General features: G+C 42.9%; 1 protein-coding gene across 1 annotated transcript; it reads right to left on the reverse strand.

The window, feature by feature from the left end:
- Positions 1-191: 191 nt before the first annotated feature.
- Positions 192-16,460, reverse strand: pi4k2b (phosphatidylinositol 4-kinase type 2 beta). Its single transcript, XM_015971622.3, has 11 exons — positions 15,940-16,460; positions 6,557-6,708; positions 6,393-6,473; positions 5,844-5,963; positions 5,618-5,749; positions 3,356-3,509; positions 3,181-3,245; positions 2,606-2,708; positions 1,219-1,352; positions 1,080-1,139; positions 192-962 (listed from the first exon to the last, which is right to left on the reverse strand). The coding sequence occupies exons 1-11, from the start codon at positions 16,286-16,288 to the stop codon at positions 789-791; spliced, it is 1,524 nt and encodes a 507-aa protein (XP_015827108.1). The 5' UTR covers positions 16,289-16,460; the 3' UTR covers positions 192-788.

The following is a 16,460-nucleotide window of genomic DNA, read 5'->3' on the forward strand; positions in this document are numbered from 1 at the left end:
GTTCAAGAGAAGGCTGCCAGCATTTAAATACATCAAACAACAAATACATTCATCGCTATTGAAGTCCGTTTCTGACAGCGTTCCCTCGTTGAAATGTTCCGGAGCAGGAACTCGTGTAAAAACCGTAAACAGGATTACATTCAAGCAGCGCGAGATTCCCAAGCATCGTGCTCCCCGTTCAAGTTTCAGCGAAGTCCTTTTCCTTCAGCGACCTCGTTTGGCAGTACTGACACTAGAAGACACTGTTGTGTGGAACAAAAACACTTCCAGGTGTGCACGTGCACACGGAGAGGTCCGGGAGGATTCCCACAAGGCAACGAGAGCCCTTGTGGGGTTTTATCCCGGATCCCGGCGGATATCGAACAGCTCCCTTTAGAAATGCTGCATGCCTGGTCGTCAGTGCTGCTGCTTTAGCGATAAACCGCTAAAGGAGCTCGCATGAAACTTCAGCGGGAACTCTGAGGATAAAGAAACTAAACCCAGCTGTGAGGAACAGCTGATTAATAAATTAAGTCACCATGGTAACCAGAAACAGCCCAAGCGCCTTACTACGTGGAGCCTGCGGTACGCTAGCTTCTGCAGCTTCCACTTTCCTCACAAAACCACTTCATTTCCCTTAATTTTACTCCTATTTGACGTCGTCCTCCTCGTTGCCCTGCAGACAGCTGTGCATCATTTTCGCTGTGATGTTTTATCTTCCCTTGCATGCTAAAGGACTGCCTCTTGCAACAAACAGACAAAAACAAGCTTTCCGGAAGCTTGGCGTTCCTCACTCCGGCCCAATCAGACTACCAGGAAGTGAAGAAGGGCCTCTTGCAGTGGAAGGTCTGCGTGAACGCGTTCCCCAGTGTGACCACTCGCCCCTGGCCGCCCGACCGGCTGCGCTCCACCACCACCCGCGGCATCTGGACCAGCTGGATGGGACTCTTCCCGTCCTTCAGCGCCTGAGTCAGGTTCAGCACCTGGAAACGGGTCAGGGGGCTGAAGAGACTCGCTTCTGCGACACTTTCCAAACATTTGATGTAAAAATAAACAGAAAGCAACCGCAGAGATTTGAACACCTGCACGCACAAACTCACCTGTCCTCTCATTACAGACATCTGTCTCTCAAACATGGTTTTGTCAAAACCTTTATCCGTCTGAGGACAGAAACAAACAACAGGTGTCAGCCGCTCTGGAATAAACCCGGACGCTCTGAGCAGCGGTGCAGATGTGTACCTTGAACATTTCGTGGAGGTCCTCGCAGAGGTCCTGGACGAAGTTCATGTCGGAGAGACGGGACAGCACCAGCTCCCTGGTCTCCTCGGAGAACGGCACCTTAGCCTGAGGGAGCCACGCCCAGTGGAAGGGGTCTGATGGAGGAAGGCGCGCGCACACACACATACACACACAATTCAATTCAAGTTTATTTATATAGCGCCAAATCACGACAAGAGTCGTCTCAAGGCACTTCACATAATAAAAATTCCAATTCAGGTCAGTTCATTAAGCCAATCAGAAATAATGTTTCCTATATAAGGAACCCAGCAAACTGCATCAAGTCACTGACTAGTGTCAGTGACTATACAGCAATTCTCATACTAAGCAAGCATGCAGGGACAGTGGAGAGGAAAACTCCCTTTTAACAGGAAGAAACCTCCAGAGAATCCTGGCTCAGTATAAGCAGCCATCCTCCACGACTCACTGGGGATCGAGAAGACAGAGCAGACACACACACACACACACACACACACACACACACACACACACACACACACACACACACACACACACACACACACACACACACACATTTTGTTTTTATTCTTACTCAACAACACTGGTGGCAGCTTGGCGTTGCGTTACCATGGTAACCCGACACCGTTTTCTTTAGAAGCATCACAGCTGTGTTGGTATAATAAATGGTGCAACATTTTCCAAATGAAAGCACCTTCCTGCTCCTGTAATCATGCCAAGGTAATAAAAAGGCTGATAACTCCCTCTCCCAGCTGTAGCAACCAAACAATCGATAAGCAGCTCAAACTTAGTGGGCGTCAGTTATGTTAGTAAACGACTTCTTATTTACAGTAACTAGGTTTACTAAACTTAAAGACCTGGATGGTTAAAGAACCGCGTTTCTGTTCCTACTCCATTAAATAAGACTCATCCAGAGATAAACTGGAAATAAAGAATGGGCACAACTCACGAGCGTGTCAGAACAACAGACTTAAAACCCACTTACTGAGTTTATTCTTGGAGAAACGGCAGTTTCATTCAGATTTTATTACATTTTTAATCAAAGAAAAGCCCTTAAAATTTATTCAGCTTATTTTCAGAATAAATGACCAACTTTTCCGTAATAATGTTTGTATTTCCTCTCAGGATTTTAAAAATAAACACCGTCTCACTGGAAGTAGCGTTGGAAGGAAAGGCTAACAAAGCCACAGAGAGTCACATGTGGCCCTGGAGCCGCAGCTGCAGCTGCAGGCCCTTAGCTAAGCTAAGCTACGCTAACCAACCGCCCTGCTAAGGCTGAAGAGTGTGTCTGACCTTTGTTAACCTTTGTAGTGTCAATAAAGACAATATTTAATCCACTTAGATTCAGGAGAAAGAAATGTTAACGTACAGGCTCTCCACTCATCAGGGTGTTTGAAGGGGAAGGCCAGGCCGTTGTCGATGGCTGCGATCTTTATGCACGAGTCGGAACTGTTTTCGGACCACTCGGCCGCCTGCAGGGGGAATAAAATAAATAAATAAATAAAAACTTGAAACTGAGGAATTCCTGAATGAAAACAAAAACATGAAAAAAAACTGAATCTGAAACTCAGTTCTCCCTTTTAAAGGTTGTGCTCTGAACGCATCGTTGCCAAGCAGCAAAAGAGAAAAAAACTGGCGTTTGATGTTGCACCATGAGTTCGCCATTGCTAACGGATAATTCATGCTAGCAATAACAGATGTTTTCACTCCAACAATCTACATTTTCAAGTAATCCAAAATTATAATCTGTTCATTGTGGTTCTTTGAGAAAAACGTGTAATCTGCAAATCAGAGCTGTACAGAAATCGGCATCGGCCTAAAAACCTGAATCGGTGCATCTCAAGAACAAAGCAAACGCCACTCATTTGTCCGCGTGTGACTAAATAAATCCAGCTGTCATAGGCAATCCTCGTGGATTTGTATGGTGGAACATTTTTAACTCACCTTCTGCCTTTCGTCTCCTTCCCCTGGCTTCTCATACTTGATCAACCAGTTGTCATTTCCTCGATCTGAGGAGGAGGAGGCAGAGATGACGCCGCAGCAAAAGCATGAAAATAATTTCACACGGAAACTGTCTAAACCCTTGTGAGGATCACAGCAGAGCGGTGTGGAAACTCACCCGTGTTTCTGATCACGTAATCCAACACGACCAACCGCTCAAACTGGGACTGCAGCTGCTTCCTGATGTTCTCTGGCAGAGGTTCGGCCTCAAAGCACCGCAGCCAGTGGTCGGCCTCGCGGTAACCCTCCACAAACAGCTGAAACGAGCCCACCTGGAAACAAACGGGATGCATCGTGTTCACACAGAGCACCAAACAGACCCAAACGCACTACAATCCCAAAGGAGCTATCCTGAAGCGAGGCCAGCTGCGTGTAACTGTTCTTGTTAAAGAGCAACAGGAGAACCCGGCTGAGAACCAGCCAGCTGCTCAACGGGGTTCCTGAATAAAAGCTAAGCGGATCCGAGTACAGCTGGCAGAAACGAAAAACAGGAGCTCTAGACTTTTATCTTTGAGTGAATCTGTTTAAAAGAGCAACACAAGTGAAGCTTTGTGAAATATTTACTTTAGCGTCCTCCTCAGGCCGCAGCGGAGCCTGATCCGAGCCCTGGGCTCGCGACACTCGTGCCGCATCGCACAAATACGACCGCGAGTGAATGTGGAGGAAAATCAACGTATTTTATACGAAACTTGGTGTTCAAGCTTTGGCCCGACACAAATACACGCTTCACATCTCCAAACAAATCTAAACACCAGACAAGGATAACCTGAGAAAAAATAACTCGGGTTTCTCCAAACCAGCCTGGTCCTGCGTGGAAAAGAGTCGTAACCCGTGACCCACACTGAAGGGTTGACCTGCGTGAATGACCGTGGGGAGAGGTGAGCTGCAGCTGTGTCCCTGGTTTAACCCCCCCCAATCCAACCCTTTAACTCATTCACTGCCATTGACGACTAAAGTCGCCATTTGCATTTTTTTACTGTGTGGGCGTCGGACGAGCCCCCGCACCGTGAGGACAAACATCTCAGCTCTAAAGACGATCTTCATCTGCATACATCACGTGATCAGGAAGCAGAACGTCCATGTGTTAGATCGTTTTGGGACGCTTCTGTAAAAAAAGTGAGGCACGAACCGGAATTCAACAACGGATTATGAAAGAACGGATAACGCTCGAAACGCGCGGATTCTTCCTGATGTAAGAGGTGAGTCTCCGCTTTGTTTTGGTTGTTTTGGCGTCGACATCATCCTAGCGCACAACATTCTGTGACTCTTAAAAAAAAACAGTAAAAATGGTGAGAAACGCTGGCAGCGAATGAGTTAAAATCTTTGGTATGACCCGACCGGGACTTGAACCCCGACCTCCCAGGGCGTACACTCCACCTACCCGACATATCGGTCTTTAATTAATATCATTAAAAGTTTTATTCTGTCAAACTACAATGTAATTTAATCCCTTCAGGGTGAAAGCAGCTGTGTTATGTAAATGGCGGTGCTTAAAGACCACGCAGCTCTGCAGGAAACCAACAAGCGGCGTAACCAACGACGTGGGGGCGTTTTGAAACGGTAATTTGGTCAAGAAATGCAGCTTTCCCCCATTCCGTTCTGCTTTAACAGTAACTTTTATAAATGCTGGTTGTTTTCCAAGTTGTGGCGCTTAAGCAGGACACCACAGACCTCTCCGCACTTCTTTAGCCTCGCCCATGTGCTTTGGGACATCTGCGTTCCTAAGAAGGCCACGTGGGGAGGCTGAAAGGCTGTCCCAGCCCGGCCCAGGCCGAGCTAATGGTTAGCTTTTACTAGCCAAGACGTGCTCTGCCCTCTCCTGGATGCTAAACCAACAAGAGCCTTCGCCGTCGTGAGCCAAAATGGTTGAGTTTGTGAATAAAAATTTTAATGTGGCGTAGAATTGACAAGTTTTCTAATCCGAGCGTTTCCCCGTCAGTGGCTAATGCAGGAAACATGGTTCCACATTTAGCGTGCAACTCCAGTGACCAATCCCGTTTACAAAATAACGAGTAAAAGACGCTTTCTCAGTGAACTTGCTCTTTAATACTAAAGGTTTTGGTTTGGCAACTGGAACCAAAGTCAGCCGCCCAAGTAATCTGGTTAATCCCAGTTCCAGTATTAGCCAGATGGAGCACCTGCTGTTTCACACCGTAAGTTTAGCTGGTTTCCTCTAAAATGTGAAACCCTCCTGAACTCACTCATTTATCTCAGATTAAACGTTGCTTGCTGATCTGAGACCTTTAGGCGTGACTAAAAAGCAAAAATAAAATACGACCGTAGCTACGAGTGTTTCCTAGGAAACACAGTCATCAACACACAAGTGAAAGAGTTAAACCCCCTAATATTTAACAACTGGGTGTGAGGCAGGTGGTGTTACCTTCGGAGGCAGGCCCACTCTGTGGAAACGCCGCCCCACCTTTGGGACTTTCTCTAAGGCATACTTCTTCCCTCTGGACTTTGCTCTGTCGATAGCATTGTAGTGGAATGTCTCACTTGCCAAATACACCACCTGATAAAAAATAAATCATTTAACAGCCGTGGAGTTGTTGATCACCGTTACTCTATATCTACAAGGAGGAAAAAAATGCATGCATGATAGGAACCTTGGTTTTCGGCACCACTCCGAGGCCCAGCTTAGTATCGACCAGTGATGCTGCCGCCTCCGAGAGGTAACCCTGATTGGGCAACAAGCAACCTCGACCAAAGCAACACGGACAGCACAGCTAAGGAGAAAATAAGGACATCAGCAGCTTAGCAGGTGTTAGCGTTCCTTCCTATCTGTCAGCACTTGTGCTGAAGGTCTGATGACGTTCCTGTAACATCAGCAACCACCGAGTCGTGAACGTTTTGTTGTTGGAACACAAATCTGACTCAGCGAGTTTAATAAAAGTTAAAGCACCTTTAAAAGCATTCTAGGGTTTCTATTAACCCTCCCACTGTCTTCATGGGTGACCCCGCGAGGACAGCTGACCATTGAGCAGGATTGATGGCACCAAGGGATTGAGGACCTCAAGGGATAAACCATCAATCCTGTTCAATGGTCAACTTTCCTCGCGGGGTAACACCCATTAGGACAGTGGGAGGGTTAAAAAGCTAATTACATTTGATCTATTTGCTCTTGAAGATGAGATTAGGGTTATAAACTGGTGTACCTTGTGAAAGTATTTGGTCCATTTTGGGTTTAAGTGACCGTAGGGTTCTTCTGACTTTGGTTTGAAAACACCGATGATTTTCTGTGGAGAGAAAACAGAAACACAGTCGGACAAGAAGGAGTGTAGGTTTTCTTGTGTTTGGAAGGAGGAGTCTCGGAGCTCACCCCTTTTGGGTCTTTGACAAAGTAGCTCCCGCTGGATCCCTGAGAAATCCTCTCAGGAAAAACGCCACACTCGATGGCCTGTTCCGCCCTTTGGATAAAGTCTGCAAACTCGGGATCTTCGGGAAAATGGTTGAAGTCGCCACCGTGTGCACCTGGAAATACGATCACCAACAGTGCTTTTTTTCTTAGACAAAATAATGTTTTAGTTTCACAACCCTAACCCTTTTTGTCGATCTTTAAAGTGACAGTGCGTAAGACCTTACCAACGGATGCCCTTTAGGGTCAAAAATCCCTGAGAGCACAACCTCCAGCAAAACAACCAGACTCCCTTTCACCTAGGGCTGGGCGATACGGCCTAAAATCAATATCACGACATATTGAGGATTTCACCTCGATAACGATAAATGGACGATAACTACAGGTATGCAGAAACAAACGTTGTCCACTAGGTGGGGCTGTCACATGTACTGTGTTGAGTCACATTTTTAAGTGACTCAAGAGGGTACAGCTTCTTAAAGGGACATGAACGTTGCCAACTTACACACATCTTTACATTTTTTTATTTTCAAATTTATTGACACGGGAAATTTTTTCTCGATAAGAGTCAGAAATTTCCATGACGATACATTTTTGATTTATTGCCCAGCCCTACTTTCACCACTGGCAACAAGCAAGTGAAGTAAATGTGTAAAAACTTTTATGAAAGATGAATGTTTTGCAACCAATTGTTACAAATCAGTAAATGCATTTTGTCCTCAGGGGCTTCCGTAGAAGGAAACACAGAGTCCAATATGGCATCACCCGGAGAGGTAAACTCGCTCCCGTGTATTTTAGACCCAATTTTATAGTTACACAGGGTTTCCCCCAGCGCTTTATAAGCCTGGCGGCCCGCGCTGCGGGACGGAGCATGCACCCCCCCCACACACACACACACCCCACCCCCGAAGCCACCAGGCTTAACTCATTTTCTGGGGGAAACCCTGGTTATATGTTAGCATGTAAGCAACAACTGGGCATCATTTCATTTTGAGGGATGTTTCCAGAGATCAACAGAAAAAACTACACATTGTCTCTTTAATGTTTCCTGGTGCTTTTAAGTGAGATTTGATGATATCAGAACGTTGTTTTTGTTTGAGGTAGGGATGCACCGATACCGATACTGGTATCAGGATCGGGCGACACAGATACCAGTATCGGTAAAAGTTAACCGATATCAGTGCAGTTGCCTGAAAGTGGCTTCCCTTTAACTTATCATTTTGGTTCACCTAATATTTTAGTTTAGTGATAATTTATTTTAATACATTTTATTTTTTATCTACCTCACTGTCTTTTTCTGTGTAGAAGACAAAAATCTGCATTCCAATTCATTGCATTTTTTGTGTGGTAGAAGTATCGGTATCGGTGAGTAATCAGATCCAAGTATCTGTATCGTATCGGTTTGAAAAAAAGTAGTGATGCACCGATATGAAATTTTTGGGCCGATACTGATATTAAGATCACTCTTATGGCCGACAACCGATATTTGCCGATACCGATACACTGACATTAATGCTTCTAATAGCAGACTTTGTATAGAATTAAATCATTAAAGCTGAATTTACGTTATGTACACACAACACACACATTTATGGTTCTGAGATGATTTCATTCACTGTTCACATGACTTAACAATTACACATCACCCACCCCCACCCTCTGAAACAGGCAAACAAATAGAGACGAGATGGAAAAAATAGCGTTTGTTAAAATCGGCACAGTTTTATTTATCGAACAGATACCAATGTGTTAAAAAAATGACGAACATCGGCCGATACCGATATTGATGCAGATATATTGTCCATCCCTAGAAAAAACTGGTATCTGTGCATCCCTAGTTTTAGGCAGCCGAACCCGATGGGTTGAGTTTTATCACAAAATCCAACCCCTCCTAAGAGAAATCTTTTTTTAAATTAACTTCCTGGACTAGTTGAAGCATCAGTCAACAAAAAAATTACACACGAGAACAGAGAGGGTAACCCCTCACCTGTTGCTTCAGGTAAGACGCCGATCAAAAGCTTAAAAATCAAGGTCAAAGTAAAAGTAGAGCCCTTTTAATCATCAATTATAGTTTCCTTTTGCAGTAAATGGGCTCATTCATCAGATCTGTAATAACTCAGGATGTGACTCTGCTGATGCCAGCTGCTAATTATTCCTCTGATAAAACTTCTCACGACGCGTTGCAACGTCCCCACCTGGCAGAACACTTCATCAGCTGACAGAGAGCCTCCATACGCTCGACGTCAGATTAGTTTCAGGGAGGAACTTAACAGTGGAAAGACAGATGGAGGACAAACAAAGGGAGAGCAGCAAACTCCGTGTTTGTCAAAGGAATGCGGAGACGCCGACGGCTTTGGCGTAAATTCACTTTTTTTCCCCAACTTTATTTTCATTTATTGACATTATATAAAAATACAAAACTAAATTGCTAAAATGAAAAAGGGGACAGAAAGAGGAAAAAACTTATGTTATCTGCCCCTTTTAACTAAAATAACATTAATACAAATAAAACAATCATATGATTCTTAAAATATTCGAACAATATAGTTTCTGGACTGGTTGGCCGACACAACCTCAACCCATGAATTGAAAAAAGAGAAAACAACTTACACAGAAAGAAGCATAAAGTTATATACATACATACATAAATACACATATGCATACAGACTTGTTCCTTTATTTTTCTTTCACCCCCCAACCCCCTCCCCTCACACATTTATGTAACAGATCTATATAAGTTAATCATGTCATTTTTTTAATCTCTTTTGAAAGGCAATATTGTTTTTGCATTCTTGATTTCAATATTTAATCGAGTCCACATTTTAACTCCATATATGGACACACAATGTTCTTTTATGAGTATCATAATCCTATGTCTAGGTATATTAAATAATTCATGTCCTTTTAAATCATATTTTCTATGTCTTTTTGTAAATCTTTTGATTAAACCTGCAGGTGCGTGCCTTTTGTTTAGAATATATATAAATTTTAAAATATTGTAGTCCACCAGATCATAGAATTTTAGTGTTTTTAATTCTATAAATAATGGATTGGACGGATTTCTGTAGTTGCTCCTTGTGATTATTCTTATCGCTTTTTTCTGTAAGATGTCAATGGAATTCGTGTAAGTTTTATATGTTGTTCCCCAGATTTCAATACAGTAGTTCAGGTATGGTATGATCTGTGAGTTATATAACAAATATAGGGAATTATCAAGTAACCATTTTGCTCTATGTAACAGTGTAATAGTTTTAGATATTTTAGTTTTGACACTGTTTATATGCAGTTTCCAAGACATTTTTACATCAATGATGACTCCCAGATACTTGACTTCTTTAACGCTTTTAAATATAAATCTCATCTATATTTAATAAAATGTCATCATTTGAATATGTATTACTAAACATGATTTATCACTGTTTAATGACAGTTTGTTCCCATCAAATCATAGTTTAATTTTTTCATCTCTGCATCACTTCTATCATCTGCTCAACATTATCTCCTGAATAGTAAAAAGTTGTATCATCTGCAAATAAGGTGCATTTTAATATATTGGATACCTCAACAATGTCATTTATATAAATGACAAATGGTTTAGGGCCCAATACCGACCCTTGTGGTACACCACAAGTAATGTTATTTATATGTGATTTTGTGTTGTTTATTTGAACATATTGCTGCCTATCAGTTAGATAACCATTTTAGGGCCATCCCTGTGATGCCATATTTACTAAGTTTTTTTAATAAGAATTTTATGATCCACTGTATCGAATGCTTTTTTTAAATTAATAAAGATACTTATGAGATGAGTTTTTTTGTCAATGGCTTCTGATATTTCTTCTGTTAATTTCATTAATGCCATGGATGTTGAATGATTTGTTCTAAACCCATACTGATAGTCATTTAATATCTCTTTGATCAGGAATCGGTCCAACCTAGCAATATATAATTTTTCTAATATTTTTGAGAATTGTGACAATAAAGATATTGGTCTGTAGTTGGAAAAGATATGTTTGTCTCCACTTTTATGAAGTGGTATGACTTTTGCAATTTTCATCCTGTTAGGAAATGCCCCTGTTCCAAAAGATAAATTACATATGTAAGTCAATGGATGAATAATACTTTTCATTATATTTTTTATTAATGTCATGTCTAAACCATCACAGTCAGTACTTCTTTTATTGATGCATTTATTGATAATATTTCTTATTTCATCACTAGTTACTTCAAGGAGATGGAAGACATAATAAAATACCACACATCTGATGACTTAATGCAGATTTTACCTTCCATTTGTCACTAAATTATTAACTAATACTGATATTACGTACTCATAGATAGCATTCTCTTATCACAGAAAATCTATTCTGAAGCTCTGACGTCATTGTCTAAAATAGAGGAACTAACAGGAACGTTGAGCTGCACCACATGTGATCCTCAGGAGCCACCATCGTGCTGAGAAACACCTGATTTGGGTCGATGATGATTTTTGGGCTTCTGTAGAGCTTGTGAATATTTCTGAGGAGTTAATTCACCACATCAGGCTTTTAGGAGCAGGAAAACGACTAAAACATGCAGGATGGTGGTCCTCGGGGATCTGAATACTTTTTCCACTAGACTCGACTGTCAGTTATTATTGTCCTTCTAGAGACAGCATCGCCAAAAAAAATAAAGATTGTAAAGTCCTTTAGTGACGGTGGCTGGATCGCTCTCTGAATAAATGGAATAATAACAAAGAGCCTAATTTTACCATTAGACAAAATCTAAAGATCTAATAATTATTTGTATTTAGGGCCGTGACTCGATTAATTTTTTTATCTAATTAATTAGAGGCTTTGCAATTAATCAATCTAAATTAATCACATTTTTAGAGTGTTTCTGTTTTAACTTAAACTTCTGTTTTCAACTTTAAGACGCGTTGTTTGTGATTGTTTACAGAGTAGTGAGAACACGGAGCGTTCTCCCAGCGGCAGCCAGGTGCCTCTCGTTTGTCTGACTACTTTCATAAACTACTGTTAGGGCACAGAATTATTCTGCCTGGTGCTTTCAGCGCTGCACAGATGTTACGTAAATGTTAAAAATATAGCTTACCGCAACTTTTGTAAAGTTTCCGATGCCACCGGGCAGCTGCAAAAGTATCGATCTCTGAAAAATGTCCGTGATACGGACTCCGTTGTTCTCTGGAAGTTTTTCTTTTTTCCAAGTTAAGAAAAGAGGCGGACGTGTTTCCTAAATCCTGCATCAGTCCAAGCAAGGCAACTTCTTTCTGTTTTTATTCCGTTTTAGTAGCCATTAGCACTGTGCATTGTTGTGCGTGTCAGTGATATTCGGTCTACGAGGAAGTCGTGCAACAACAAACGTTCTGCCTTTCTCGAAATGCAAGCTGTGATTAAATGCGTAAATTTTTTTAACGAGTCATTTTTTTCTAATTAATTAATCATAATTAACGTGTTAAAGTCCCATCCCTATTTTTATTATTATTCAATTTCTAATGAGTATTTATTGCTCAAAAAGGTTAAAATTTTCTTATTTGGGGAATCAGTGGAAACAGTAAAATTTTGCAGATATGGGAGAAATTGAGACCCTAATCCGGTTTTTGTTATGACCCCCTAGGATTCACAGGATTGACGTTTTGGTAACATATCTTGGTTGTGGACGGTCGTTGGCCGAGCAAGAATTTAGTTTCCACGGCTTTTAAAATGTCCACATTTGTCTGAAAAGTTCTGCTTTAAACCAACTGAGTGAAGGGAAACACTCCAAAAACTTCCTCTCCTCCATATTCCCACTCCGTCATCCATCAAGCGCCGTGCTGAACTACTGAGAGTTAGGGAGTCTGCTTGCACTGATGCATATTTAATATTTCCCTCTAAGACGGCCATGTGAGTTAAAAGGACCCAGAAAGTACGTGGCACACTTAAAGCTCTAGAGGAAATGGTTTCTGGAGTGGGTACCACGCTACAGCACCGCACTGTAGAAAGGATTTTTGCAGTCTTAAATAAGTAATACACAAATACTACTTGATGTTTTAGGCTGTTGGTGAAAGAAATGGGTGACTGCAACTAGAGAAAGCTGCTGTACATTTAAAATTTAGAGAAACAAATGCAAAACCTCCAACTGACTAATAACTATTGGAGCAATTCTGTAATGTTTGCCCCACACGTAGTCTGTGCTGAAAGGAGGGAATTGGGACAGCAACCGCTACCATTTAAGGCTCATACCTGTGGCCTGGATTAGTTTAAACGTGATGAAAAAGGTCCAACAAGAGATTTTGAATGAATATAAATGCTCACACATAGTGCAGAGAAAAGGGGATGGGCAGTTACATCTGAGAAGTATACTGTGCTGTTGCCATGGTGACTGAATCACCTTTTTACCTCCTGTATGCAACAGAAACCACAGAAGCAAAGTTCAGCCGATTTTGCAGAGGTTTAAACATGCACACAGGAACATCTGCATGTTTGAGATGCACCGATTCCAGTTTGGAGGGCCGATACAGATTCCAGATAGAAAAACTATGTAAAGTATAATATTATGAGTATATTTAACTCATTCACTGCCAGCCGTTTCCTGATCGGTAAAGCCCTTCACTGCCAGCGTTTCTCACCATTTTTACTGTTTTTAGAGTCACAGAACGTTGCGCGCTAGGATGATGTTGACGCCAAAACAACCAAAACAAAGCGGAGACTCACCTTTTACATCAGGAAGAAACAGCGCGTTTTGAGCATTATCCGTTCCTTCATAATCCGTTGTTGAATTGTGATCGGCAGAAGCTTTTCCGGTTCGCGCCTCACTTTTTGTACAGCAGCGGCCCAAAACGACCTCCTAACACATGGACGTTCTGCTTCCTGATCACGTGACGTGTGACATATGCAGATGGAAGATTGGCTTTAGAGCTTACATGTTTGTTCTCACGGTGCGGGGGCTCGTCCGACGCCCACACAGTAAAAAAATGCAAATGACGACTTTAGTCGCCATTTGCAGTGAATGAGTTAAAAGTAGCTCGAACTTCAAAATGTTTATTTCCCCCTTAAGTGGATGCATTGAGCGACGCACATTCTCCAAACAAGGCAGACATGCTGTTTTCAGTAAAACACGAGTGCGGCCACGTGTAAAGTGGAGACAACAACAAAACTCATACCGAGGCTCCAGGAGACCGCTAAAGCCAACAGTTACAACCACAGACCAGCGTGACAAAGCTGCCCTTTGCTGTGGCCTTTATAGCCTTCATGCTAACTGTAGGGAATGTCTTGTTGATTTTTTATGTATCTTTGAGTGCCATCTCGCTCCATGTTCTGTCCGAGTTGCTGCAGTAAACTGGGAGTATTGAGCAGGGTGTTTTATTTTAAACTAGAACTAAACAGAGATAGCTGATTAGTAATGCAAGGTATAACCGGTATACGGTTGATAGCAGGGTTTCCCCCAGCGCTTTATAAGCCTGGCGGCCCGCCAGGCTAAGCGTCATGCCCCGCCCCCCTCCCCGAACGTGTCCGCTGACACGAACGGCGCAACGAAACCAGAGCCCTCCATCAGCTGATACTGGTGAGAAACAGCAGCGGAACGTGTGCAACCCCCTCACCCACCCCCACCGCCGCTCTCACAGAGGAGCGCTGCGGAACGGAGCGCGCAACAACCCCACCCCCCACTGACGGCTGAATCCGCCAGGCTTAACACAGTTTTATCGGTCATTACTCGACCAACGCAACACGTGATCGCCAGAGGAATAAAGGTGGAAAACAGTCCGTCCGTGTGGATCTCAGCTGTAAGGTGACCTAACATCACCTTTGGGAGTATCCCAGCCTCAATGAGAGTGTGTTCTCTGCATTTTACGTTGGGCAAGTTATAGGTTATAGGTATAGGTATGTTTTTTTTAATACATAATTTCTTTCCTTCAATCGTGACTTGCTCATATCCCCCAGTCCCACGCTCGACCGGCGTGTGAACTTCTTCCAACGTGTCCTGGCGTGATTAAATGCGTCTTCAGCCAGGCCACAGAAGGGCGTGATGTCCCATAGTACCTTTGTTGTACCTCATTCCTCTCCTTCAGAGAACAGTGGATATATGCATAACCTAACATTGTTGGTGCTCCAGTCTCGGGTCTTTCATGGTGAGACCTTGACAGTTTTTTTACATCTGCGTTGAAGAACAATGAGTGAGAAAATGATGATTTGTGCATCTGGATCCTCCAGTTGGTGCAACCTTGACCCAGCAGTTCCGGCGTGCATGAAAGGTTATGCTGTGTCAATTTGATGGTGGAAATTGACCCTTTTTATTCATTATGGATCCAAACCGTTTATATTGCTGATTTTGCCCATATACTGGTCCGCATCCTTTTCGGGATTTTTAACACTTTCTATCTCCTGAATCTGCTTCTTCTCTGTGGTGTACTGTTTGTTTTCATGGTTTGATTGCACTCGTGAGGCCATCAAGATGTCTGCCACATCCCAGAATGCAATGCGTGATGCCAAACCCTATTGATGGTTTTAAAGAGTAAGTCATTCCAAATAAACATTTTTTTTCTGATAAACTATATAAATGAGTGTCTGATCGTGCTGTAGACAAATGTAGTCAGTAATTCGGCACTTTAGTGCATCTTAGTTAAAATCTAAACATTCTGCTTAAAACTCAGTGATGCACCGTCGTCAGGTAAAAACTCAGAACTGCATTTGAATTTAAATCTACCATTGCTATTGGCTAAGAGGTACACTATGATGTTAGATGGTACATTATGATGTCACAATGTCGTGAGTGTGTGTATTTGTTAGCGGCTCCGCCCTCTCGGTCTGCTAGGCAACAGCATTTGTTGCGTTTTTCAAACAGGACGTGGGACTTGAGTAAGAATCTGGTAGGGGGTGACTTGCTCTTTAATTAAAAGTTTAAATTCAATACCAAGCCGAGCTCAAAATCAAAATCCAACAGCTGGATACGTGGACTATTTTTGTTGAAGAACCCATATTAGACTACTTCTAACTGATAATTAGAAAATCATAACTCCCGATTTCTTTTCACATGTCCGGGTCCTCCCTAAAAATCAGAACTCGATATTGGCCCAGATGTTTACATCAGTGCGTCCCTGTGGATCGGCTTCACTTCAAATCAGAACGGAACCTTTTGAATGTGAAGTGTGAGAACCCGCGGCCTGCAATACGACATAAACTCAAAAAGTTTTCTAAGGCCCCTTTAAACCCTCTGAGTGCACGACGAAAACGTTGCTCTGTTGCATAACACACCACGCTGCGTTCACTGTTGACTCTCACGATCATATGCGTCACAAAACAACCATGTTACAAATGACGACTGTTCTTTTACCAGTCGAGTATAAATCACCGGTCTTGACCCAGAGCACTTACCTGGGGACGCCAGCGTGTCCGATGAGCTGTGCCTGTTCCGCCTGCTCCGCTTGTCTCGGGCTCCTCTCGGAGACGCCGAGCTTCCTGTTAAGCACGGCAACAGCAGCGCGTCTTCGCCGGAGCCGTCGGTCTCTAGCTCGGTCAAGACGCTTTCACGAGAGTCCGAAATGCGAACGGCCACGCCCGGGTTCACCACAAGCCCCAGTCCCAGTCGGTTTTTATCAAATGGTACATTTGAGGGGCCCGTGGGGCGAAAATCAGACTCCGGCTCAGGCACCGCTGTCGCTCCGGTGTCCAGCAGCACGGGAAGGCTGCTCTCTGTCTCTGTTAGTTCGCATTCTGACATCATGTTGTCAGCTTCTTTTATATGATAAACTATTAAATCTGTTCACACCAGTTTTCCAGTGAAAGGTCGGGTTTTCATTTTATAATGACTTCCATCTGTACGGGAGGATATAACCCCTAATTTGATTGTTCCAAAGCAGCTGCTTCTCGGTGGTTATCTATCTGTCCACATAATC

The sequence above is a fragment of the Nothobranchius furzeri genome, chromosome 6 (assembly GCF_043380555.1).
Source record: "Nothobranchius furzeri strain GRZ-AD chromosome 6, NfurGRZ-RIMD1, whole genome shotgun sequence".
Classification (NCBI taxonomy): Eukaryota; Metazoa; Chordata; class Actinopteri; order Cyprinodontiformes; family Nothobranchiidae; genus Nothobranchius; species Nothobranchius furzeri.

Coding starts and splice junctions, on each gene's coding strand:
- pi4k2b (XM_015971622.3), bottom strand. CDS start 16,288: ATGATGTCAGAATGCGAACTAACAGAGACAGAGAGCAGCCTTCCCGTG. Junction 2,709..3,180: donor AAGGAGACGAAAGGCAGAAG/GTGAGTTAAAAA, acceptor TTCCCCCTGCAG/GCGGCCGAGTGGTCCGAAAA. Junction 1,353..2,605: donor CCCTGATGAGTGGAGAGCCT/GTACGTTAACAT, acceptor TTCCTCCATCAG/ACCCCTTCCACTGGGCGTGG.